The sequence below is a fragment of the Carya illinoinensis genome, chromosome 15 (genome assembly GCF_018687715.1).
Source record: "Carya illinoinensis cultivar Pawnee chromosome 15, C.illinoinensisPawnee_v1, whole genome shotgun sequence".
In the NCBI taxonomy this organism is placed as follows: Eukaryota; Viridiplantae; Streptophyta; class Magnoliopsida; order Fagales; family Juglandaceae; genus Carya; species Carya illinoinensis.
In genome coordinates this window covers 33,596,285-33,622,645 of record NC_056766.1, presented here as the reverse complement: position 1 = coordinate 33,622,645, position 26,361 = coordinate 33,596,285, and the positions used below count along the sequence as shown (strand labels likewise).

At 33.4% G+C, this 26,361-nt stretch overlaps 1 protein-coding gene across 2 annotated transcripts; it reads right to left on the bottom strand.

The window, feature by feature from the left end:
• Positions 1-98: 98 nt before the first annotated feature.
• On the bottom strand, positions 99-16,631 carry LOC122296180 (DNA mismatch repair protein MSH2). 2 transcript variants are annotated; one of them, XM_043105655.1, is made up of 13 exons: positions 16,472-16,631; positions 16,260-16,309; positions 15,444-15,476; positions 7,840-8,913; positions 6,708-7,262; positions 6,524-6,634; positions 6,318-6,407; positions 6,152-6,223; positions 5,736-5,846; positions 3,928-4,054; positions 2,307-2,509; positions 1,402-1,563; positions 99-745 (listed from the first exon to the last, which is right to left on the bottom strand). In XM_043105655.1, exons 1-13 carry the CDS (start codon positions 16,518-16,520, stop codon positions 545-547), a joined length of 2,838 nt encoding a protein of 945 aa, XP_042961589.1. In that variant the 5' UTR covers positions 16,521-16,631; the 3' UTR covers positions 99-544. The 2 variants fall into 2 exon arrangements, with proteins under 2 accessions (XP_042961589.1, XP_042961590.1); XM_043105656.1 differs by having other exon boundaries at positions 1,411-1,563.
• Positions 16,632-26,361: the final 9,730 nt, after the last annotated feature.

The window sequence follows — 26,361 nt, the reverse complement described above, 5'->3', positions numbered from 1 at the left end:
TTGGTGGTGATGCTACTTTGATACACCATACAAAGAACTAGTGAACTTTCCTATCACTAACAGAGCAATAAAGGAGAGCAGTGGAAGACAAGATCACCTTTCAAAAGAAGAAAAACATAAATCACCATAGAGGAAAGGAAATAAATTAGTTCCAACCAACCACTTGCTGGGACCTGTGTGAACAATCGCCTTCAAAAGAAGAAAAACATTTAAGAAACCTTGAAAAGTCATAAATACAGGAGCAAAATGCTTTTACATGATGTTTAATTTGGCCTTCTGCTACCCAAAGCAAAGCAAGCAAAAGGGCTTATGAAGCAAGTGATCTTCCCGGCTGTGTAGAGTAGCACCGTCTTCCCAACATAAGAGACTGCTGCCAGCTTTGTTGAAGCGTATTTGCATTGAGATACAGACAAAATTGGAAGACGGGGGTAGAGGGCATTCTGCCTTTAGTCAAAGCCAAAATCCATTTTTAAGGCATGATATTTACAACATTGATCTATACAGATACCCCAAAAACCCAAACCTACATCCATTTTAAGGACATCTAAAAGAATTGCTGGAGCCACTGACAGTTAAGTGCATCCTTCTGTAAGCCATCCTTCAGTTCCTTAACTTGTTGGAGGGCCTCCTTGAAATCCATTTTGTCTAATGGGAGATCAGAGAACTCTTTCAAAAACTGGTGAGCTCGTGCAGCACCTCTAGAGATCTCATCAGGATCACTCTCCCTCTTTCGTTTTGATCCCACCTGTGGATCATAAAAACAGAATTAAATGTTAAAGGAGGCAAAGAAACTATTCTTTAGGCCAATTTATTTGTTATTAAGAAATTAGAACTTGCTTCCAGAAAAGGTACTTTTGAAGGAAATTTTAAGCTGGCGTCCAAAGTTCAGAAAAGCATACTGTTTTACAACTACAAGTTCCCAATTTTCAAACAATGACCTGAATATTTTAATTTTTACCTAACAAGACATTTTCTTCAGAGGCTGCAGTTATTACACCAGAGAAGATGATTGAAGAAATTCTATTATGTTTCTTCAATCACCTTATATTCTGTTACCTCAAGGAAAAATGTGCAGCAACAACAACTTCAATCACAATTTGTGATGTATAGGAGTACAAATATTTGAAATCTAAGTTTATACTAATTAGAGTGTTGTCATCATGTTTTTTTTTTTATTAATTTAATAACAGTTATAATTGAATTGGCTTGTATTTTAAGAGTTCCTCTAGAGTGCTCAAAGAAAGAAAGAAATAATTTTTTTTTGATAAATAAGAAAGAAAGAAATAAATAAATAAAGAAAATGTGTTCTCAGAAGACTCATTCACTATGAGACTTTCCCTTGCCAACATGACTTAATAGTCTTTCTATTCGTTCTTGCCATGAGCACTGAAAGATCATTACCGATCCCACCTCTTCTTGAGAATTGTTTGGAATGATTGCAGCAGGAGAGAAATCTTCCAATTCAGCTGCCTTTTCTCTAGCAAGGGCAACAACACTTGCAGGAAAGTTTGCGAATTCTGCAACATGAATTCCAAAACTTTGATCACAAACCCCTGGCTCAACCTGGAGAGCATAGTCAAATTAGGATTTGCGTGGATACAGTTTTCCTCAACAAGTATGCAAAGAATGAATAGCATACAAAGAAGGATGGGACATAGATGGAACTACTATCTCCAATCTTCAAATAAAGGAACTTGGAAATGCCAGAAAATAGTAGGAAAAAAAGGCAAAACATCTTAAAAATACATATATGACAAATGACTTGCTTTTCAACGGAAATTTCTGAAGTGAATTTAAGAATAATACTCATGAAAATGATTATTCCAACACATTTTATCATCCTTGACAACTTGAAGCCAACCCACCAGGCTACCATATACTTAGAATTCCTAATGAACGAAAGGTTGGTGGGATTTTATCTGGCCTTTAAGATGATTATAAACCTCATGGGTATGAATCATAGCAACCATTCCCAACTCGAAATTTACCATAACTTACAATTACAATACAGAAAAGGCAAATAAAACTGTGTTTCAGTTTATCTTTTTCATGAATCTGTTCCCATTCAACTAATTAGAACTAACTACAGAGATGATCTGCCTGCTCTCCTACTTGAAGAACAGTTCCTTCCAGCACCTAAATGCTCCTTTTTGTTAGAAAATTCTCTCCCTCCTTCCTCATTTTCTTGGTTTTTAAATACTACTTAAATCAATCCAAATCTACCACTTTATGCAAAGAAAAGAATTGGCACTTCAAAATAAGAAGTCCTGCAAAATAACCAAAATATTTCTAGTGTGTGCCTCTACCTTATACAGCATAGTCAGCTTGTGACTTGATGAGTCAATGTGGGCACTAACATGATAGTTTGCCACACCAACGGTTTGCTTCTTATGTGGACCATGATCAGGAATTTCATGAGCTAGTGCAGTCAGTTCATGAAAGTGGGTTGCAAACAGAGTAGGTGCCTTGATCACTTCAACAAGATGCTCACAGATGGCCCAAGCTAAACCTGAGCACCAGAGAAAAAGACTTTGATAAGACTTGACCCTTACATGAAGCCTAAATAAAAATAAAACCATACTTAACTAAAATGATCGGATAAAACAGCTATGTCATCATTCTGCAGTAAGCCTAGGAAGAGAGCTGTGTCTTTCTTAATATTATTATTCAAACCATTTACAAATATAAAGCATCTAGAGTTCTGAATCCTGGCTCTTAGGATGAAAATTTCCAGGAACATATGCACGGTAGTGACACATGAATACTTAAGAATGAATGTCCCCCAATCAAAGTAGGGTCTCTTCACAACAAAATAAAAAATAACCTGCGACATACTGATAGTCTGCAACAAAGAAAAAAGAAATTAAACTAAGCAAGGGGAATGCGCATTAACTATATATCTAGTGGGGCAGTTCTTTTTCAATAGTCTGCCAGATGAGCCCCACATGACTTAGTATGCTGGATGTTTCAAGTGCCAGTGTCATTGATATTTTATTTACTCTTGAATAGATCTGAAAATGGATGGCTAGTTTGGCTTGTTCATGCATCTTAGTTTTTATGAGTACTGCATGTTCATTGATGTCCTATTTTAGACAATATAAAAGTATAAAGTTAACTTGAATATACCCAGCAATAATGAGTAATACACGCTAAACATCTCCATGCACTTCCACAATATTGATGAAGTAAAAAGATTCACAGTTTTATATGTATCCCGCAACAAATATAAAATTTTCAGCAAAAGGTTGTGGAAGAATACACAGCAGAGAAATTAATCAGTGCAAAATAAATGTCAAAAGTAAAATTCTTTTAAGACAAAATTAGAGTCAAGAGTAATGCTAGATACAGTCCTAGAGTATGCAAGCATTGTGCACTCCTTTTGAAAAACAATGGGGTCCATAATAAAATAAATTTTTTATATGAATTCCATATTTACTCACTTTTTTCAAAAGCAGTGTACGATGTTTGCGCACTTTATGACTGCAAATATTATTTCTCAAAGGCTTATTGATAACCTCATTTGGTACTGAAGATAGATATTTCTGCGTTGTATCATTTTCTAGTGTATTTCACACCTATAACTTCATTTTTTTTTTCTTTTGCAACCATGAAAAAAGTCAGTCCTGCTTTATGAGATACTTGGATAAGGTTGATGCAACCAAGACTATGGCCATGAGTCTACAAAAACTAGATACAGTATAAACAAAAGGTTCTCAACTATACACAGTATATACTTCTTTAGTTGGATAAGTGAAAATTATTTGCAGTTATTATATTTCTAATTATTCTTGGAAGTGGTCTTCTAGAATTATAAGCAGGGTCATTCAATCTTATTCTGGAATGTTCTTCTGACTATAATTTAAATGAGGAATAATATGGAGATAGGGAAACATATAACAATCAAATTTCTTCAAGAGTGATACTAACCAAATCCATCATAAGTTGATGTCCCACGGCCCAACTCATCAATGATTATCAATGACTTATCTGTTGCTCCTTTCAATATTGATGCAGTTTCAAGCATTTCTTGCATAAACGTAGAAACTCCGCGTAACTACAAAGAAAAAGACCACGCTTGCTTAAACTTCTACAACAAGGAAATGCCATATTCTTTGCAAGACAATCAAGAAATATTTTCGCCTTTGATAGAAGGGCTTTGCTACATACAGTCGGGAAATGCAGTCGGCGTGCAGTCGGCTGTACGGAATGAATAAAAAAAAATTACAAAAAAATTGTTTTATATTCAGGGGGACCTACATGAATTATAAAAAGTTATAAAAATAATTTTTTTTTTTTCATATAGGTCCTGTATTAATTTTTTTTTTACAGCCGACTGCACGCCGACTGCATTTCCCGACTGCACAAATCATTTCTGTTGATAGAAATTGGTCCAGCGATTGTGTAACAGATGCGTGGCCACAAGATGATCATTACCGCCGATTAGTTTAGTAATAAAAAACAAAGACGCTTAATGAATAGTATTGTATGAAATAAAGAACTGTCTGTATATCTAAATACATTGAAAAACATTATGCAATAAAATGGTCACAACAGAGGTACTGCTCCAAGCATACTCACCAGACCAACCTACTTCCTATAATAAGTTTGTATCAATCCATATGCCAAACATATAAAAATTTAAATGACTTGATTGGCTACATTTAGAGGGATTGTTAGGGTTAGGATTCAAAACCAGATTAACTTAATAGAAATTGAGAAAACATACATTTCATGAATTATTATAAAGAATTAATTCTTTTTTGAAAAGTGTATTTTGAAATAGTTTTTTGTTGGCAATATCTTAACAATTTTATAAATAAGGAGGGTACTTTCATAAATAACCAAGATGGGCACTAGCTGCTAAATTGGACTTAGCATGCCATTGAATGTTTCAAATTGTGTGTTGAATCTTGGATATATGCGTCCATCCTCATTCATAATCTGTGCCTTGCTTATTGCAATCATAATTTTTTTAAAAGTAAATAATCAAAACACTATGGTTAGCCATATCAGTTTGAAATATCTGTTGTAACAATTGTGTTGACGAAATGATTGTCAAAGCTGCTAATGTTAAAAATAAGTCCATACTTCAATTGCTTTTTCTATTGATATGGCACCTTATGATATGAGTATGGATGTTAAAAATGAGTCATGTAAAGATTTCCTCTTGAATTACAGTAACATGTAAAATTATGTTTCCCCTTTCAGCTGGCTGTGAGTGAGAGTATCATAAACAGACTGCAATGAATCCCATGAAAGAGATAAAAACATTATATGTACTCAGTAACTATTTTTCTTATATTTAATTGTAGAAGCAGAGAATGTGAATGCATTACAAATTGAAAGCGTGATAGAGGAAATGTATCATGTTCAGGGCCACTGGCCACCTAAACATCACTTATGAGTTTGGTTGACTAGTATGTGCATGCTTACTTGCTCAGTGTTTCAAAAGTTGTACCAATGCTGCTGCCTCAATAATTTTTAAATTCAGCACAAAACCCTATGATTGATGAAAATAATATAGAAACCAAAGAATTCAAGTTCTAAAAAGAAACCCCCCATCTTCTGAGGTTCATTGGTGAACCTTTCCAGAAAAGCTCAAGTGGTGGAATCTAAAACTCTAGGATAAGAACAGGGTGGCAGATAAGAATGATAAATAGCATGAATACCATCCCTGTGGAATCACTTTATTATACTACTTTAAGGGGTTACCCAGAAAACTCTGCTGAACTCACCTGGCAGTCACCAGCACCCACCCGAGCAAAAATGCAATCACGAACAGAAATGCTAGCTTTGACACATGGAACAAAGGAACCAACTTGCGCCATTAGAACATTCACACCAACCTGCAAGTGTAAATTATACATAGATAGAAAATCAAAACCATATAAATCTTAACTAGTAATTACAGAGTTTGTGGTGACAAGAAAGTTTGTTGTTGGTGACTATAATGGATAGAAGTGTTCATTATGTTGAAATCAAATATATGCATATCAAGGAATCAGTCCCTTAAATGGTAAGCATTAACAAATCATCAAAAGTGTAAAACACACAAATAGGATCTTATAGGTAAATGCGCTGTAGCAATAACATGGTAGCTATTTACTTGCAACTGGTAGGGAAGAAGCACATATTGAATAATCAATCTCACCTGCCGAATGAATGTGGATTTTCCACCCATGTTAGGCCCGGTAATGATTTGGAACCAACTTTTCCCCCTGACCTGATTTGAAAGGAATCCCAAAAGGCAAAATTAACGTTCTTATTTAAGGGAGTAGAAAAAAGAAAATTTTTTCCATTATCTTATAGAAACTCACTAGTTTACAATCATTTGGTATAAAATTCACCCATTCTTGAGCCTCCACACAAGGGTGTCTACTCCCTTCTAAGACAATATCTCCCTCATCCTATCATGGCCAATTAAAATCTAACAGTGAGGAAGGTAACTTGTCTAAAAATAATAATAAAAATGATTTCACTTAATAAAGAAATCAAAAGCTGCAAATAACTAGTAACTAATTACCGATGGAAGGATGTCTGGTCTTGTGTAAGGAGTAGGACAGCTACAAGCCAAATCAGCAAAACTTAGTAAGACATCCAACTCAGAAAGCATCCCTGCTAAAGAACCAAACACCTGCAGGGAGGAAGTTCTGTCAATTTAGAACACAAGTCCAGAAGAAGCAATAGGAATAATGAAGTACAACTACCTCAGAGAATGTTGCTGTAGTTCGAACTACCCGGTCAACCAGCTCTTTTTGACAACTCTTGTACTCCTCAAGCTTCCTTTGATATTGGTCACCCAGCTTTTTGAGCCTTGTATTGGTAAATCTAACTCCATCCTTTCGGGTTTCAAGGACAATAAATTGAGTGGTGAGCTTTTTCCTTATTTTTGGCTCCTCCTTCTTCGTAATTCTAAAAACATGTCCAAATTGAGAGCCCTTATCTAACTTTAAAGCTTTATCTAGGGCCAGGTCAAGATCATTTGCAGTTTGTTTATGCAAATTATGTATTTGGTGCTCCAGTGACTCTTGTTCTTCTTTCAATGCAGACAGTGTAGTATCATAACTTGGAGAAATCATGTATTCCCCATTCTCAAGTTGATCAAGGTCAACCGAAGTTTCTACAAGTGCAATGAACTTATTCAGGTGTTCATCATCAGTCCATAACTCGAGGGGATCTAAATACCTGTCCTTGATCAGTTTGGAAAACTGTCCCTCGTAGCCTGCCAGGGCACTTTTAATATAGGGAAGTCTTATACATGACTGCATCCAGAAGATATGAAGAAAATTAAAAACAGAAGCACTTTCAACGACGAGATAAAAACTTGTGACTGAACAAGTAACAGTCTGTAAAGGACAGCAAGTAGGCTGCATTTAATACTACTGCAAGGAGGCATCATGGTAAACTTAACAACAAAAATATGCAGAACAAAGCAGTCTATAGCTTGCAAACCACTGAACAAAAGTCGGAATATTTCATGATCACCAAAACTATTTTACCACTATCCTTTCATTATGAGCTCAGATTGGATCACAATAGGGCCCATACAATTAACAAAAGAGAGTAAAAGGTTAAAGAAAAAGTGTAAGAGAAAATTAATAGTAACAAACCAAGTATTAGGTTTTACATGAAAAATTTTAGTCTAAGAGAAAATTAATAGTAAGAAACCAAGTATTAGGTTTTCCATGGAAAATTTTTGTCAGTTTGAGCAAAAAAGATGAACAGATTTTAGCATGTTATAGCAAATACAAATACTAAACACCCAAACCAACAACAGCTGGATGCTTCTAAATCTACAAAATAATAAGATAGAAACTACCTTGCCTACAGAGAATCTACCTGATAAAGTTTCACAATATGCTGCAAACCAGCTCTTTTCTTATCAAGATTGTGCACTAGCCGCTCAACATCTGAAATTCTTTTCAGGTGTTGTCTCAGATCTTGGCGAAGTGCAGTATCCTCCACAAACGCTTGTACCAAATCCAGTCTGGAGTTGATCTCATCTACGTCTAATAAAGGCTGCTTTAGCCACATGTGCAATAATCGCTTTCCCATTCCAGCAGTACAAGTTCTATTCATGAGACCAAACAAGCTAAAATTTTTGTTTGCATCTGTTTTGCTTTCCAGGACATTCAGTGCCCTCATAGCAGCAGAATCTAACCTCATGTAGCTGTCAAGATTGTACCTACAGATAATATAATTTTCATAATTGCTCTCATCTGCAAGTAATTCGGCATAAGACAATAAAGCCCCCAATGCACCAGGTGCAAATTCAAATGTAGAAACTAAATCTCGAACCACTTCTTTCGAACCTTTGACAAGCCTCCCAAGATCCTCTTCTAAGTCCCTTGCTTTGAACTCAGTTTTCTTCCTCTCAGTTAACATCACACCACACCTACTCAAAGCATCATGCAAGTTCCTGTTATCACTGGATTTGCCACTCTCAATAGGCAAAAGGCATTCCTTACAACCAAGAGCAACCAAAGCTGACTCCAAGTTTGTAAAGTGGCTATCATCAAGAAATTCAGCCAACCCAAGTACTCTCTTAGTCAGATCAATGTAACCTAAGCCAATAGTGCACCCATTTTCACGGAAGTTAGGTGATAGTGCAACCACAACAGGGGAATCCTGCATCTCGTTGTTGGCAAACAAAACATCTTCAAAGCTGCTGAGATTTCCAGGAGTTCCACTTTTCACCAATCTCCAATTTGAACCACTGCCCTCATAGAGTTCAAGGGTATGGTCTGTTCTCTCCAGGAGAAGATCACGGGAAATTGTTTCAAACATGTTTCTACTAACGCTAACACTTGAAAGGGCATCAGATCCGCTACCCAGTTGTCGCAAGGAAGTAGTAGTACGATAGTAGGTCTTTGCAATAAACGTTGCATTTTCACCATGAGCAGTATAGTAGTCCTGATTTATTTACTCAAACACATATAATTGACAGCCAAATCATGCAATATAGAAAAGAAAAAAAAGGCTGAAGGCTATATAGAAATTCAAGAAAGAGGATTCCCCATTAACCAATATATAAGTTCAGTTACCAGGAAACATCACAGCTCCACTAAGAGCAATTATAAGAAATTGGGGCAACTCTGTTGAACTTAAAATGAGAAGTCGATCTATCAAAACATAAATACCAAATACAAAAATAAGAATGTAGAGAGAGAGAGAGAGAGAGAGAGAGAGAGAGAGAGAGAGAGAGAAGTTTGGCACAAGTGGCCAGACTCCAAAAAGCATACTTATATTAACATACATCTAAGAATACATTTGAAATACTATTTCATTCAAAATGAAAATCTCGATAGAGTAAGACTAAGCCCAAAACAAGCTACGCAGCAACTGAATGCACAGTGGAGTCACATTTAGGTGCTGGGGGAGGAAAGGGGGAGAGTCCCCCATTATCTTCCGAATTTTTTAAACAATTCAGAATGAAGGGTTTAATTTGAGCAGCAACCTAAATTAGTCTAAAGATACTCATGCCCCAACCTGAAGTAAAATAAGAGTTGTCACCCCCCACCGCGCCCCCTCAAAAAAGGATTAAGTCTCACTATTATCATTTAATACAAGGATTTCCATAAGCAAACAAATGCAAAACAAGTCACAACCACCCAAATATGGCAAGTGCTGATATATATCTTCAAGGAGATAAAAAGAACTTAATTGATAACCTCTCATATGCATATTATTTATAAATATTTTGTATTGACTAGATATATTCAACTAAACCCAACATGCTGTGGTACCAACCATGTACTAATGAATAAGCAAATGCATAAGAAAATATATGGGGGGGAAACCGTACTCCAAGTTTAAAAATTCGTGGTTAATGGCTGAAGGTTTTGTGGACAAGGTAAAACAATGGTGGTCGTCATACGGTTCTCACAGCTATCCTAGTTTTGTTTTGGCCATCAAGCTGAAAGCTTTAAAAAGATGGAATGATGAGGATTTGGGTCACATCAAGAAAAGGATACGTCTCCTTTTGAACAATTTACATGGCATTGATGTGTTGTAAAAAAAGAGGCATTTATCCGAAGTAGAGAAGTTATGAAAGGGGAAGATTATCAGTCATGTGTAGAGGGTTACTCTGTTGGAAGAGGTGAGCTGTCGACTTAATTGGAGAAATGATAGCATTGAATCTATAGCAGTCAAGGATTACATTGAACAATTAAGTTGATAGCCCATGGTGGATGGTCTTTCATTCAACCCTATAGGTGTGGACAAGGCTGAGTTGAGTTTTAGGAGACCAAGGACCATGAGGTGTTGAAGGATTTGAACGTTGACAAGGCCTTCAGTAAGGATGGGTTTTCTCTAGAGTTTTTTTTTGAACTTGTTGAGAGGTCATCAAAGTTGACTTGATAAATTTCTTTGAGGAGATCTACACACGAGAGAAGTTTAAAAAAGCTTTAATGCCACTTCCGTAGTCCTTATTCCCATCGCGGCTGTGAAAATCCATAATTTCCAGCCCATCAGTCTTGTTGGAAGTGTATACAAGCTTATATCCAAAGCTCTGAAAGATAAGATGAAGACAATGCTAGGAAAAGTTATATCACATACACAAGTGCATTCATCTGTGTGAGACAGCTCTTTGACCCAGTAATTGCTAATGAGTGTCTACGCAGTAGTATTTTGATCAGGGGTATCAGAAGTTCTTTTCAAGCAAGATTAGAAAAGGTGTTCAATCACATCAACAGGGGTTTGCTATATTTGTTACGGAGATGCGGTTTTAAAGAGAAATTGATTGGATGGATAGCACATTGCGTGGTGCATTTTCTGTGCTGGTGAATTTTTCACCCACTAGTTTCTTTAGCAGCTCTTGTGGATTGAGACAAGGGGACCTTTTATCTCCCATATTGTTTATAGCTGTGATGGAAACCCTGTGCATGATGTTGGCAACTGTTGTAAATAGAGGTTTGCTATTAGTATTCTTGGTGAGCCATAGTACCCTAATGAGCTGCAAGTTTCACATCTTCTATAATCGGATGATACTTGGAATTTATGTGAGACTAACCCAGATCACTTCTGCCACTTCTAACTTTTTTTTAAATGTTTTAGAGCTTTCAAGTTTGAAGATTAATCTTATCAAATCTGAATTAGTCCCCATGGGGATGTTGAACATACATATGGCCCGCCTATCATTCTTGGGTCTAGAGTGGAGGCCTTACCAATGCAAGGCTAGGGACTGCCTGTAGGGGCATCATTTAAGGCCAAAACAATATGAGACAACATTGTCATGAAGACAAAACATACATTGGATGGGTGGAAGTGACTCTACATGTTGGCAAGTGGCTGGCTAACCTGTATCAGAAGCATTCTATCCAATCTGCCCAGATATTACTTGTCAATGTTCCCCATCCCTATGGGAGTGACCAATCAGATTGAGAAGCTTTAGAGGGATTTGGAGTTACAAGGTTGTTGGTATTTAACTATGCACTATTGGGAAAATGGCTATAGAGCTTAGTCATGGAAAGGGAAGCACTATGGCACTCAATGGCGAAAGCCAAGTATGGTAGTATGTGGGTAAATGGTGCTCTCGTGAAACATTAGGGTCTTATGGAGTTGGAGCGTGGAAATTCAAAAGGATGTGGTTGGGGAAGTTTTCTTCCCACACCAACTTTGTGGTTAGAGAGGACACTAGGATTAGATTATATATTATAGCTAGGCTTGCTAGGCGTGCCCCTGCATTTGGCCCACCCGTCCAGCCCCGGCTTAGGGTGGGCAGACGGTCCACCTTAAAGGGATGCAAGGGGTAGGCTGGGCATCGACCTGCTCGGATTTTCGCCTGTTTACCCGGTCAAATATATATATATTGAAAAAATAAGATTTGTAATGAAATGATATCTTTTTGGGGATGTCGTATCATTACAAGGGTTAACAAAACCCAATTTCCCCCTTCCAGTGTCTCGACTCTCTCTCTCTCTCTGACCCTCTCACTCGCCATCGTTGTAGCTCAAGATGTCGTCGTTGCCAAGACCAGCTATCACTCATCTCACCATGTAGTTGTAACTATCTCAAACTTGAAACACTTTTTTTTTTTTTTTTTAATTTAGGGTTTGATTTTTGGATGTTGTGGTGTTTGAGGGTTTGATTTTCGGTGTTTGGGGGTTGACTTTTGGATGTTGTGGTGTTTGAGGCCCACAGGTGGGCAAACCGCCCAAGCACCCCTAATTCTAGCAATAGAGACAAGATTGTTAAGCAAGCTTTCCATGATATGTACAATGTTGCATGCTTGAAGGACACTTTGCGGCTGATGGCCGACCATATGAAGATATCTAATGATTCTCCACAGTGGAATGTTAACACCATAGCAATCCATGATTGTTCTTTCAATAATGTCCTTACATCTCATAATAACAACCTCTTCCTTGGAAGAATATTTGGCCAATTATCAGATAGCTGTGTTTTTTGCTTGGACAACCTCCCAAGGTAAAATTCTCACCATATATAACCTACGGAAAAGACACATTGTAGTGATCCATTGGTGCTGCATGTGAAAAAGAAGTGGGAAGTTTGAAAGATTGCTAGGGCGTTGAGGAATAGCTTTTTCATAGAGGTTGGTTTAGCTTGGGTCATGCCTAGAAGTATGATGGACCTTTTTTTTAATCTTGGAGAGTGCAAGTGGCAATTTGTAGTGGTGTGGAAATGGACCTTACCTCTTATGATGTATTTGGAGGATTATGAATGACAGAAGTTTTGAGGACCTTGATCAAATGTTGGAGGAGCTCAAAACGTTCTTTGAAAGCATTCTCCTTCTTCGGACAGCTTCTATAGACTTTAACAGACTAAACTTTCATTGTATTTTTTATATCTTTTTCTCCCTCTAGATAGGTGTATTTCTTGTATGTCATGTGTACCTAGATTGAGCCTTTTAAAGAAGCTTTATTCCTTGTAAAAAAGCAAACAGCATATATGATTCTGATTAAAGTTAAAAATGTTGTCAAGCAAACTTCATTGTAACCTCAATGGCCTTGTAAATGGGGTTCACCCAACACCCAAGTAGATTTAGAGTAGATGTTGACCATTCGCTCCTCAATGATGCAAAATAATATTTTGAAATGTGAACAAAAAATGAAAGGGAGAAGTATGGTAATCTTCTTCCTAGGATGATTGTAGCTATAACCAACAAAAAAATGAAAAGAACTCTAATGAACTTCAAGAGTCATATAGGACTAGAAGAATATTGTAGTTCTCATTAGATCAAAACAAGTTTGGATTTCCGCCCACGGGGCCGCGGGAGAAAGAGAGGGGGGGGGGGGGGGGGGGGTGCTCTACAAGGTAATATTCATTTTGGGGTACATCATTGAGAAAATGGAACATCCATTGGCTGGGTGGATGGAACTTTTTCTATCCAAGGGTCGGCAGATCACTATGATAAAAAGTATCCTTTCCAATTTGTCCTCTTACTATCTGTCATTATTCCCAATATCTCATGGTCAAGAATGTGTGTTCATCTTTTTCCAGATGACTTGGGGGTCAGAATTTTTTTATTTTACAACAAAGCTCTTTTGGATAAAGTTATGACGCCATGCCACTAAGATAGGGGCATTGTGAAGACTGGTAGTAAAAGCCAAATATGGTAGCATGTGGTGAGGGCGTGGTGTTCTAATAGTGTAAGCAAGGCTATTGAGCAGGGTTGTGGAAAAATTTTAGAAGAGGGTAAGGAGGCGTTAACAACAGAACTTTTACAGATCTCTGAGAATAACCTAAATGGAATTCTAGCATGCACACGACTGGGATAAACTATAGCTCAAACCCTCATTCTTTTACCTTCTTTGATGCAAAAGTTGACCAACTTCTTGATCAAATTGTTTTTGCTCACCATCCTTAACCGCCCCCTCCCCCCCTCTCCCCCCCTTTTTTTTTTATAATAGCTTAGAATTTCTGTGTAAGTATGATCTCCTTTTTCCTTGATGGTTCGAACTCTTTCATGCAGAGAGGAGATGGAGTTGATTAGATGTGTTTGATTCTTTCCAAGAGGCGGATTTTCAAAATCCAGACTTTCTGCCATACACTCTTACTCAAGATGACCTCTCTTTTCCTTGGAAGCAGATTTAGAGATAATGCACCAGCGAGGGTAGCATTCTTTGTTTGGTTGACAGCACTAGGGAAGATCTAAAAACTAGATAACTTAAAGAAAAAAATGTAATAACTATCGAGTATTCTTTGTTTGGTTGACAATGCTAGGGAGATCTTAATGGCAGAAAACTTTAGGAAAAAAAATGTTGCAATAACTGTCTAGTGTTGCATGTGTTAAAGGGTGGAGAATGAATCAATCATCTTTTGATTCACTGCAAAGTGGATGAGGATTTATGCACATCGATATGTCACAAGTTCTGGATTGATTTGTTTGTGCATTGATGGTTGGTGAACTTGTAGGCATAGTCCTATTAGTGATCATAGCAACTTTGAGTAGATTGTCTATTTGTCTGATGTGGTGCATTTAGTGGGAAAGGAATGCTCGAAGATTTGAAGATTGTGAGAAGAAGGAAATAGAACTAATAGCCCGATATATCACACATTATGGTTTGCTTTGTTATTAATGCCCCGACGGGTGGTGAACTTGTTGGTTAGTCCTATTAGTGGTCATAGCAACTTTTGAGGCTTGGAAGATTGTCTCATTCTGTCTAATGTGGCATATTTGGAGGGAACACAACTCTCGGAGATTTGAAGATTATGAGAAGGAAATAGAAGTAACAGCCCTTATGTTCAACTCTCCTTCCGTATGGATGGTGGTGGACAAAAGGCTTTGCTTCTATAGCTGTCTACAATTGATAGAATTGTGTTCTTCGTCCTTATAGTTGTGTGTTCCCCATTGTATACTTTCAATGAACATGGTTGCAGCCCTTTGCACTTAAATAAAATTTTCTTTAGTTATAAAAAAGTATTTTGACTTAGATAATCCCTAAAGATGCATGCATGTATATGGCAGATAAAAAAAGTTAGACGATACTTTTATTTAACTGATAGTTACACTCATAACATACAGAGACAAAGAATGCAATCATGTTTCTTTGAAAGAGCTACATGGGGATATTGCCTATCTCCTATAGCACTAAGGTACAGAATATCAGATTTCCCCAGCCCTAAAGCTTGTTTGGTGATATTTCAAAATTTTGCTTTGGAAATTTGGAGGATGAAAACACAGTTTGGAAAATAAACATGCAAGAATATTGAAAGTAATTATCCCTTTCTTTTACAGGTTACTTTGGAAACTCACTCAATGCAGGATGTATACAAGAAGAAAGGCTGATATCTCAAGATGCACAGACCACCTCATATGAGTCACAGCTATAATATAATGAAGATGCTTTGAAAACTCAATAAATATTTATCCTCATGACTAGAGGCCAAAATATCAGTTATAATAAAAACAGCCATTGATATGCAACAACCACAGTGCCCTCCAGAAAATAGGGGGAAACAATGTTAGAATTTGAACTGACCCTGCGATCAAAGAACCGTACAGCCCTTGGGTCCTGCAATAAAAAGGAAAAATAGATTTGGAATTATTAGTCACCATTTATGTCTACCCTCGTCTTGGTAAGCAAAAGAAAGATGCAGGGAAGGAAATTGATCTAACACTCTGGCTTCTGGTTGAATTTGGTATCATATTATGAAACTAAACAGGTACGGGCAAAGAATGATAGGGTAGAGCCACCCTTCGAGAATGATTGTCTATCAACCATTTCTTTGCGCTTGTGTAGCATTTTAGAACAACTTAAAACTGTTCAATACATTAAAGTGATCACTTCTGAGAGGAAAAAGATTGAAAACATCAACTTTATTTTCTCAAAGAAAAATATTATTTAGTTTTCTCTACTTATATATGCAATGTTATATGCCTTAAAAAACCAGCCAAGATTTTAATCATTTGGTTTCAGTAGTTCATGCAAAGTGTGAAATATTTGGATCCTTAATATTAGTATGTTTCTGTAAAGGACTTGGATCATTAAGATGGCAGCCAAAACGGGTTATAGACGCCAAAATTATAGTTTGTCCAAATACAGAAAAATAAAAGAAAAAGAATACTAATCCTAAATAAGCCAAACGTGCAGAATCACAGTCAATCCTTTTATCTATTTTCCATTTCATTCTCTACATATCCTAAGCAACAGAGAGCCAAACCCCAGTATCTGTTCAGTATCTAATCAGAATTGAGCTTTGACAAGAAATAAAAGTTAAAAAAATAAAATGACACCCAAGTTTCCTTTCCTTCTCTTTTTGCCCCATTTTCCCACCAACGAAACCTTGAGACTTACATGTGGTAAGGTCTTGAAGAATGAGAGAAACCCTTGAGCTTGCCTAGCATCTGCCAACAACACATCAAATTTATTGAGTAAAAACAATCACCACGAGATTCATCAATGAGAAAAAAACACCCAAAAAACTAAAATCAAATCAGAAAAAATTAGTAGCAAAAAAGAGAAATCAATGAACAAAAGCTAGGGTTTTCTTCCCATTTGACTTATACCTAGTTTGAGCTCAGGAAGCTTGTTCTGCTCCTCAAAATTCTCGCCCATTGCAGTTGTCTTTGGATTCCCTTTCTTTCTTCTTCGGGCTTGCTAATTCATGTTATGGACTTCCTGAGTGACAGCATATATCTATGGCCGAGATGGCGGGAAAGATATTGGCGGGTATTTTGGGGGCGCGTGTAGTACGCGCACCGCAAGCTGATGTTTAACGGGCCGCCCAAGTCTCCTATATAACTCGGGCCTTCCTTAATTTATCTTGGGCCAGAGCTCTCTACCATGTGCTTGAAGAGATTCATGAGTGTGATCCACTCGGAATTTTTCCCAATTTAAGGTGAAATTTAGAGAGAAATCATGTGTCTTTTGGAGCATTAAATGTTGTAACTATGTCTAATTCTTGCAAATTTCATCCTAAAATTCATATAGGAAATCAATAAATGAATGAACACATGCAATTATTTTGCAAACTATGCACTTGAAATGCAAAATTTATGAGGCCCTTAATCTGAACCTACTTAATCACAAATGACTTATCTTTTCATGAACGAGAGACATCTCTTCTCTCGTTTTTGGTTAAGTAGTAGGAGACGAGCTTATCTTCAAAAGCATATTCCTTTGTCATTGGAGCCTACAATACACCTTACAATTCATTCATTCAATCACAGGTTCTTCGAGCCTCAATCAATACATCACTTGAACCTATGCAAGTATTTGCCCTTGCTTGATAGTTCCATATATAGCAGGCATTTTTGGACATTTCCTATGATAGATCAGAAGGTGATTGATGCTCCAAAACCAAGTTCTTTTTCAGTAGTTTGATGAAATATTATTTTTCATTTGAAAGGAAAGGAGGATGTGGGGTAAGTACCCCATTATGCCCTTGAGCTCCATTAGAGGTTCTTGAGAGCTCCCTTTATTTGACCCTCTGCCACTTCAGATGCTGATTTTTTTTTTTCTTTTCTTTTTTTTTTTCCTTTTTTTTCTTTCTGGGAATGGGTTCTCCAACCTTTTGGGATGAACATGGAAGGGGGCCATTGTAAAAACTATTCCCAATTAAGTATACATACATGTTTGTAACATCTCATTTCTCTGAAACAGAAATATGAAAGGGATTGCATATATATATATATATATAGATCTGTAAAGATTTCAGATCTCCAATTTATGCACATGTATTTGTTGGTTTACATTGATGCACTTTTAGGTGTGTGTAGATGTATGGATGACAGTAGGATATTGGTTTTGGTGGGTCTCTTGGTTTGTGGCTGCAATATATATCTTACAAAAGAAAGTGGTTTGGGATGGTTTGGATTTAAAAAATTTTGAATTATTTATTAATACAAAATTCTATGTATGTGAGTCATTTTTGCATACTTATTACGTATTCTATTAATATGATTGGCTGCATCACTTTTTTTAATATAAAATAATTATTTTGACCAATCACATTAGTAAAGTGTACAAAGAATACGTAAAAGTGACTATATATAACAGAACTTAGGTTGGTTGCATTTTGTTGTAAAGCTTGCATATAATGTAGACAATTGAAAGATGGTTGAATAAATAATTATCTTAATATCCATATTAAGAGCCATCATGCTTTTTTTTGTTAATGACATTTGTGATGAAGCAATTATACAATATTTTCAAGAATTAAAATACTAATTTATAAAGATATCTTACAAAATAACACAAATTAACGTTACTCATTATAATATATTAGATTGTAAAATTATTTTTATTATAAAATAGATTTAATTATATCAATTTATAAAATTATTTTTACGAAATCTTTTAATGAATTTAATAATTAAAAGACTTGAAATTACAATAAATTATTGAAATAATAACTTTTTTTCAAAAATATAAATTACAATACCATAACAACTTTTACTTATTTAAGTTATTAAAATCTTATATTTAATGAAACAAAATTCTGACACCACCATTATTTTGGAGGGCCATGATCCTGCCCCACCAGCTTCTTCAATAGAAAGTCAACCATACAGTCGCAAGCACTCAATAAAAGAAGGAGAATAACGTATTTATAATTTTTTTAATTATTTATAATTCATTTTAAAATTAATTAATATGATCATGTCACTTTATTAAAATAAATTTTAATAATTTTAAAATTATTATAATTGGTTTTTCTACATTTATATATGAAATAGTTGATTAAAACATTTTTTAAATTTTAATCATTTTTTAATAAGTATGTAATTGTTTTTCCATATTTTATTACAAAAAGAGAAATAAAAAGACGAAGAGAACGGGATGATAAAGAAAAAGATAGATGAAGAAGGGAAGAGAGAAATATGATATATAAAGAAAAGGAAAATGCTATTTATACTTATATGTTGAACTCAAGATTTTAAGATTTGTGTAATTATATATCTATACATAGATTTTGATGATAACAAATGAATTTAAAGAATAAAGAAGTCTCAAGTTCAAGTTATCTACATAATAGAGTCAAGCACATCAAAAAAATAAGCATGAGCAAGAAGGGAACAAGTTCACATTAAAGTCAAATAGTAATATTGTAAATCTTTTAAAAATTTGAAATTAGGATTAAGGTTCAAAATTAATATTTTATCATAAAGCATTAAAATACATTTTCCACATATGCATGAATATTTTGAAAATTAAATTTAAAAATTTTGAAATATGATTGATTGTCATCTTTCACATGTGCATTACATAATTAAAGGTTTGAACATTGAAAAATTAAAATATTAAAGATGATTGATTGTCATCTTTCATATGTGCATGTTTTATTTGAATATTTTCAAAGTGATTGATTTTTTTTTACTTATGCAAAAGGTAGATGATTTTTTTTGAAAATTTTAAAAAATAAAATGTACTCATTTTGTCATATGCAAAAAGTAAAAAGATTAGATTTGAATTTTTTGAAAAGTAAAGTGTGCTTATTTTGTCATATCCCAAAAGTAAAAGATTAGGTTTGAAGTTTTTGAAAAATGAATGATGTTGTCTTTAACAATTGAAAAAGAAGAACCTTTTATTTGAATTTTTTGAAAAAGTGAATGATGTTGTCTTTGACATATGAATCTTTTTATATTTAAATATGAAGTCTCATATGCCTATAAATAGATCATTTGAGAGCTTCACATTCACAACACTAAGAGCATACAACATTCATTCAAAACTTTCATTCTCTCTTCTCTAAGCATTGAGCCTTAATCCTTGTTTATTTTGAGAAATCTAGTTTATGCTATATTGTTCTTATTTCACTCATTGAGGAGTGTTTTCTAATAACCTACCCACTATCAGCTCTTGTATCAGTAAAAGGGCGTGTATAACACTTGTGCGTGTAGAAAATGTTCTACACAGAAAATAGTTGAATCACCACGTGTAAGGTGATTGCAAGTGTAGATGGTGTTTTACACGGATCCTTTGTAGTGGTGTTGTTCAAAGGTGTAATAGGTTTCTATCTCCACCTGAAGGAGGTTAAATAGTGAATTTAGAAATTCTCAAGGGGTAGCTTGAGGCGAGGATATAGGCAATGGGGTCGAACCTCGTTAACATACTGAGTTTGCTTCTCTCTTACCTTTGCTCTTTATATTTATTGTTATTTCGTATTTTGTTATATTTTATATTGTATATTTGATTTATAATTGTTATTTTTAATACAACTCAATTCACCACCCCTCTTGTGTTAGTCATCTAGGCAACATTATTATTTTACTTACATAATCATACGCGCTGATGTGTCAATTACAAAAAATGGTGAAAATTTTAAAATTTGAAATTCAAATTTAAAAGGAAAACACTAATAAAATAGAATTGCCACTCAGTACATATAATATTATATATATATGTAGCACTACTCTAAAGAAAAAGAGGAAAATAGACAAATTTTATAAAAAAAGAATTTATAAATTGATGAATAGTATAAATCCATATGCATTGTACATTTTCTTAATTTGTAAAAGGGATTGTAAATGTTTGTTGACTATTTTACTTATTTACAAATGCAAAATGTACAACCTATTATAAATGCTTCCTCAAAATCTATTTAAAGTGATTGGTATCTAATTGGCTATATCTATATATAGGTAACTAAAATCTAAAGAAAATACTCTTATATTGATCCACATTAAATAATTAGCTACAACTTAGCTAAAATGACCTTTTGAATTATAGTGCCTAGCCAAATATAGGGAAACATAATAGCATAAACACATAAATTTTATTAAGTAATAGTACATGCACAACCCTTTTCATAGTCATTATTGCACAAGTACTAAACACAACAGAGATAGTTATTTGTTAGAGATATGTTATTAATTATCTCATATCATATATTTTACTTATTTTAAAATTATTTTTTATTTTTATTTTATTCTTATTAAATTAATTTAGTTATTTTACTTATAATCCATACACCACATACTTGTTATAAGAGAAACGAAAAAAAATTAAAATATATGTGATATATAGTGTGTGAGGATGATAAGTAAAATTATTGTATTTGTTATGCTATCAAAACCTAGCCGCCCCGTTGACCAAGAAGAAATATGGATAACAATAAATAGTCATGGTATAGAAAAAATAGTCATGGTAAAGAAGAAAATGTGAGCTGATTTGGCTACAAAATAGCCTGTAATACACACCAGTTTCTCCCAAATTTTTATAGAAAATTGTTATTCATCATCTATTTTATTATTATACTCTCAATACCTATTGATGTAACATCAAATAATTAGTTCACAAATACAATATAATAAATAATTTCTAATAATTTAAGACAACAACGTTATAAAATAACGAAAGAATGATGACAAAAATAATTGTGAATAAAATTACTCATTCTTATAAGCACCTATGTAGATTTTAAAAATTTGACCATTATAGACAATATATATATATATATATATATATATTTGTGTGTGTTAAAATAATTTTATTTTCTTTTTATATTTTAAAATTTTGACTATTGGATAAAAGAATAAATGTAATGGTTAGATTATGAAAAATAAGGCCATGGGAAAGTAGATAAAAAAAATGACCATTAAAAACTTTTAATTAAAAAAAACATGATGGTTAGATAAAAGAACAAAATATGACGACTAGATTTTAAAAGATATGACCATTATAAAAGTAGATAAAAAATAAAAATAAAATAATATTTTAATAACATAGGAAAAAAGAAGAGAGTTAATTCAGCTGTATTGATGCTTTTCATATTAGTTAGCCAAAATAGAAAAAAGGGACCTCCTAGCTTTTAACTAAAAGTAGGTTAAACTTTTGCCTCATCAAACACCAAATGCTCAACTAGATCATCTACATATTCCAAATTATTAAGCTTATTACATTATACATTTGGGCATGTCTCCATACTTTTTATACTATATAGTACATTAACTATTTCACTTCTTTTCTTAATTATAGGCTACTTTCTTTAGGGAGAAATGCTTGGGATCCCAATAATGGGTCCCGAGCATTTCTCCAGACACTTTATTTTTTATTTTTTAACTTAGTAAATAAGTATTTTTTTTTACTGATATTGTAAATTTTACTTTTTTAAAAAAAAAATATCTAAGAGTATTTTAAAAATACATGAAAAAAAGTAAAAATTAAAAATAAAAATTTACACTTATCGGGACCCAAATTTGGATCCCCGAGTTGGTGGCTGTAGAGCCACTCTTTTATAGGATCGAGCATGCAACAATTTATTTTTGTATTGCTACCTTTTAAGATAAGAATACAAGAAATTCTACATATAGAAGTCTAGATTTAATCAATATATGATTTATCATTTTTATATTTTAATTTTAATGTTTAAATATATGTATTTAAATATAATAAACAATGCCTAAGGCTTGTAATCTTATTGTCATAACCCCCAGCCTCTAAAATGAAAGTTTGGAGTTTGAAACTCTCATCTCTAAAATGTATAAAAAAAGAATAAAAAAAAAATAGTAAATCACATGTTGATTAAGTGGAAGTGTACGATATAAACTTTTTTTTTTTTTTTTGTATTATTTCTCTACAATCAGTAATAATGCTCTTTATATATAGCCCATACCAATTCAAGTATTGGGTATATCTTTTACCTAATTATTTAGCAATTCATTGGCACAGACTGAAAGCGACTTATGATCATAAATCAAAGGGATTGTTAGACACAGGATATTGAAAAATAAAAAGGTTTTTCTTTGAAAAAATAAATGATTGTGCAGATCTTGGGTGTGATATTAGTTTCTCACAAACTTTTCGAAAAGAAATGGGTCTTACTTGAAACCAAAAAGTGAGCCTCACCGTTTTTTTTTTTAAAAAGGTTTGCAGCGGATTTGCATGATGTGGATTACTTGTATCTAGGGATAAAGTCAGATTTTAGGTAGAGAAGTGCCGTAGGATGTATAAAAATTTGTATAGGAAGAAATTTATAAGCTTTTAACTTAATTCATAAAACCAGTTTAATAAGAGATGATTGTTCATTTTTTATAAATACATCCATATTCTTATCCACAGATAATACGGGATACTTTTTCAACACTCTTTTTCTCACTTACAGGCCAGTATTTATCTTGTCTTTGTCACACCATAAGTAGTGTGAGTTCCCATTTGTTATTTGTCATGTGGTTAGCTTTGATATTAAAAAGAAATTTATGAGATTAACTTATCTCCTAAAAGTGGTTCAATAAGAGAGGGTTGTACATTCCTTATAAATATGCTAAGATTCTTGTCTACAGACAATGTGTGATACATTTCTCAACAGTTTCCCCCATGTGCATGTTAGAATTTTTCTTGCTCTTTATCACAAAGTAAGTAGTGTGGATTTCTCATTTGCCATTTGTCTCGTGGTTGGCTCTGATACCATAAAAAAACTTATAAACCTAACTCATTTCATAAAATTGGTTCAATATTTTGGGATATCCTTCTAAACAATATGTAACAAAAATTTAAAAATTACTTTAAAACGTGCATAAGTATATAAGAAATTTCAAGTTTAAATAAAAAAAAAAAAAAAAGTGTTTAACATATCAATTGATCTCAATATTTATATAATAAACAAAGAACGTACCATTAATTATCACAATATTCATTCTCAATATATAATACTAGCCAGTAATTTATAAGAAAGTTGTATTTGGATTAATTATCCATATGTTCAACTTTAATTTTTAAAATAAAAGATAAAGAAAATAACCCATGAAAAGTCATATTATAATATTTAAAACTAATTCGAACGTAGATACAACATAATAGGACTAATTTTAATGGCTGATGTGATAGATATTTAATTTTTTATTTATTTTTCTTTTTCTTAATAATTAAGAAATTTTTTTTAATATTAATAGAATTTTTTTATATTTTTTAAAAATATTTAAAAGTATTAAAAAATGATTTGAAAGAAAAAAAAAAAAAAAAAAAACTTTTTTTAAGCCTAACGGTGGCTTGCTGGGGAGCCACCAACGGTAAGTGTAGCATCGTCCTATCCGTCAAATGATCGATCAATGTGTTACGTGTGAGCTCGTGCATCATCTGAATTGCAAAATACCATACATTTTAAACTCATGAATAATGCTATATGCAGTTTTAGGCGGATACGTAAGTTTTGCATATATATATTTTTTTTAAAAGTAAGATTTATTATAAAAAAAATCTATCTACAGTCCCAGGTGGAGAATTGCATGTGTAGACCTATAGATGCATTGAGGCAAAAGAAAAAAAAAATATCATTTTGAGAAGTATATTATTGTATTTTTAATTTTTTTTAAGATTTGTATAAGCTTGCGTGAGCAGTTCCCAAATGGAGAGGTACGTAGACTAATTTTTAAAAAAATAATTTTTTCATGTAGGTCTTATATTTATCTATTTTTTTAAAAGAATACGCAAGACTTATACACTCTAAGATTGAAATGTCATTTCTCTAATTTCATTAGAGTATTGCTACATAACTCAAACTAAATATATATTGTCTTCTACTAAATTTTAGGATTGATTCAACTTTTCTCTTCATCTCAATCTTTAGGGCTTAATTAGTGAATTGATATGGTACGGTCTTAACTAACTAACTTTTCACCCTAATATACAAAAAATATTGATCAAATTATGAAACTTTGTAATTCAAATCCCTCAATATTAAGATCTAACCGTTAAGATTGAATCACCTTAATAATCAATTTCCATTCCTCTTATATCTTGTCGGTCATAGTCGGACTAGGAGAGGGTATATATGGTATTTACTAACTAGTAATGCTATTATGTCTCCCTAGTTATACTACTCATTATGACTTATTGATAAATTAGGCTTTTAGTCTTCAACTTTTTGTGTTTTTGGATTGCATGATTTACTTTTGAATATATTTATATATTTTTATTTTTTAATAAGCCACGTGGCATCAAGATGCGGTGGTGCCATGTCAATGGGACAAAATGCAACCAATTATTTATAGCAAAATGACTATTTTCAACTAAAATGAGTCGTAAATAATCTTTTCGTTGCATTTCTCTACAATCAGTATTAATGCCCTTTATACATAGCACATACCAATTCAAGTGTTGGATATATCATCTACATGATTGTTTATCAATTCATTGGCACAGACCGAAAGCGACTTATATATGATCATAAATCATGCAAAAGGGATTGGTCCTTGAAAGTTAGACACAGGTTTTTCTTTGTAAAAATAAATGATTGTGCAGATATTGGGTGTGGTATTAGTTTCTTACAAACTGTTCGAAAAGAAATGGGTCTCACTTGAAACAAAAAAGTGAGCCTCACCTTTATTTATGTATTTATTATTTATTTTTTATTTTTAAGGTTTACAAGAGACTTGCATCATGATCTGGATTACTTTTATCCAGGGATGAAGTTAGATTTTAGGTAGAGAAGAGCCGTTGGATGTATAAAAATTTTATGGATAGAAATTTATAGGACTAATTCATTTTATAAAACTAGTTTAACAATAGGGGATTGTTTATTTTTTATAAATATATGCAGATTCTTATCCACAGACAATGTGGGATATCCTTTTCAACACTCTCCCTCATATACATGCTAGTATTTATCCTGGTCATTGTCATAGAGTAAGTAGTGTAGGCTTTTATTATCTATTTGTCTTGTAGTTGGCTCTGATACTATGAAAAAATTTATGGATTTAACTCATTTCATACAATTGGTTTAACAAGAAAGTGTTGTACATTCCTTATAAATATCCTAAGATTTCTGTCCACAGGCAATTTGGGATACCCTTCTCAACACTTTTCCTAACATACATGTTAGTATTTTTCTTGTTTCTTGTTATGGGATAAGTAATGTGGGCTTCTCATTTGCCATTTGTCCCGTGTTTGACTCTGATACCATGAAGAAATTTATAAGTCTAATTCATCTCATAAAATCGGTTCAACAAAAGAGGGTTGCTAACTCATTCCTCATAAATATGCACAGATTTTTATTTACAGACAATATGGGATACCCTTCTCAACAATATGTAACAAAAATTAAAAAATTACTTAAAAATGTGCATAAGTATATAAGAAATTTCAAGTTTAAATAAAAAATATTAAAAAAGAAAGCATTTAACATGTCAATAGATCTCAATATTTATATAATAAATAAAGACCATTAATTATCACATTTCTTCTCAATATATATAACTAGCATGTAATTAATAAGAAAGTTGCATTAATTGGGTTGTCCATATGTTCAACTTTAATTTTTTAAATAAAAGATAAAGAAAATAACCCATAAAATGTCATATTATAATATTTAAAACTAATTCGAACGTAGATACAACATAATAGGATTAATTTCAATGGCTGATGTGATAGACGTATTAATATCCGCCAGAACTGGCCGGTTGTCGTGATACATGAAAAATACAACAATATCCGCCAAATGATCAATGTGTCACGCGTG

What these genes read in the sequence shown, in the direction of transcription:
- LOC122296180 (XM_043105655.1), bottom strand. Translation starts at nt 16,520, where the DNA reads ATGGGCGAGAATTTTGAGGAGCAGAACAAGCTTCCTGAGCTCAAACTA. An exon ending in GCTTCCTGAGCTCAAACTAG is followed by an intron (nt 16,310 to 16,471) that starts GTATAAGTCAAA and finishes TGTTGTTGGCAG; the next exon opens with ATGCTAGGCAAGCTCAAGGG. An exon ending in ATATTGTGAAACTTTATCAG is followed by an intron (nt 7,263 to 7,839) that starts GTAGATTCTCTG and finishes TTCTGGATGCAG; the next exon opens with TCATGTATAAGACTTCCCTA.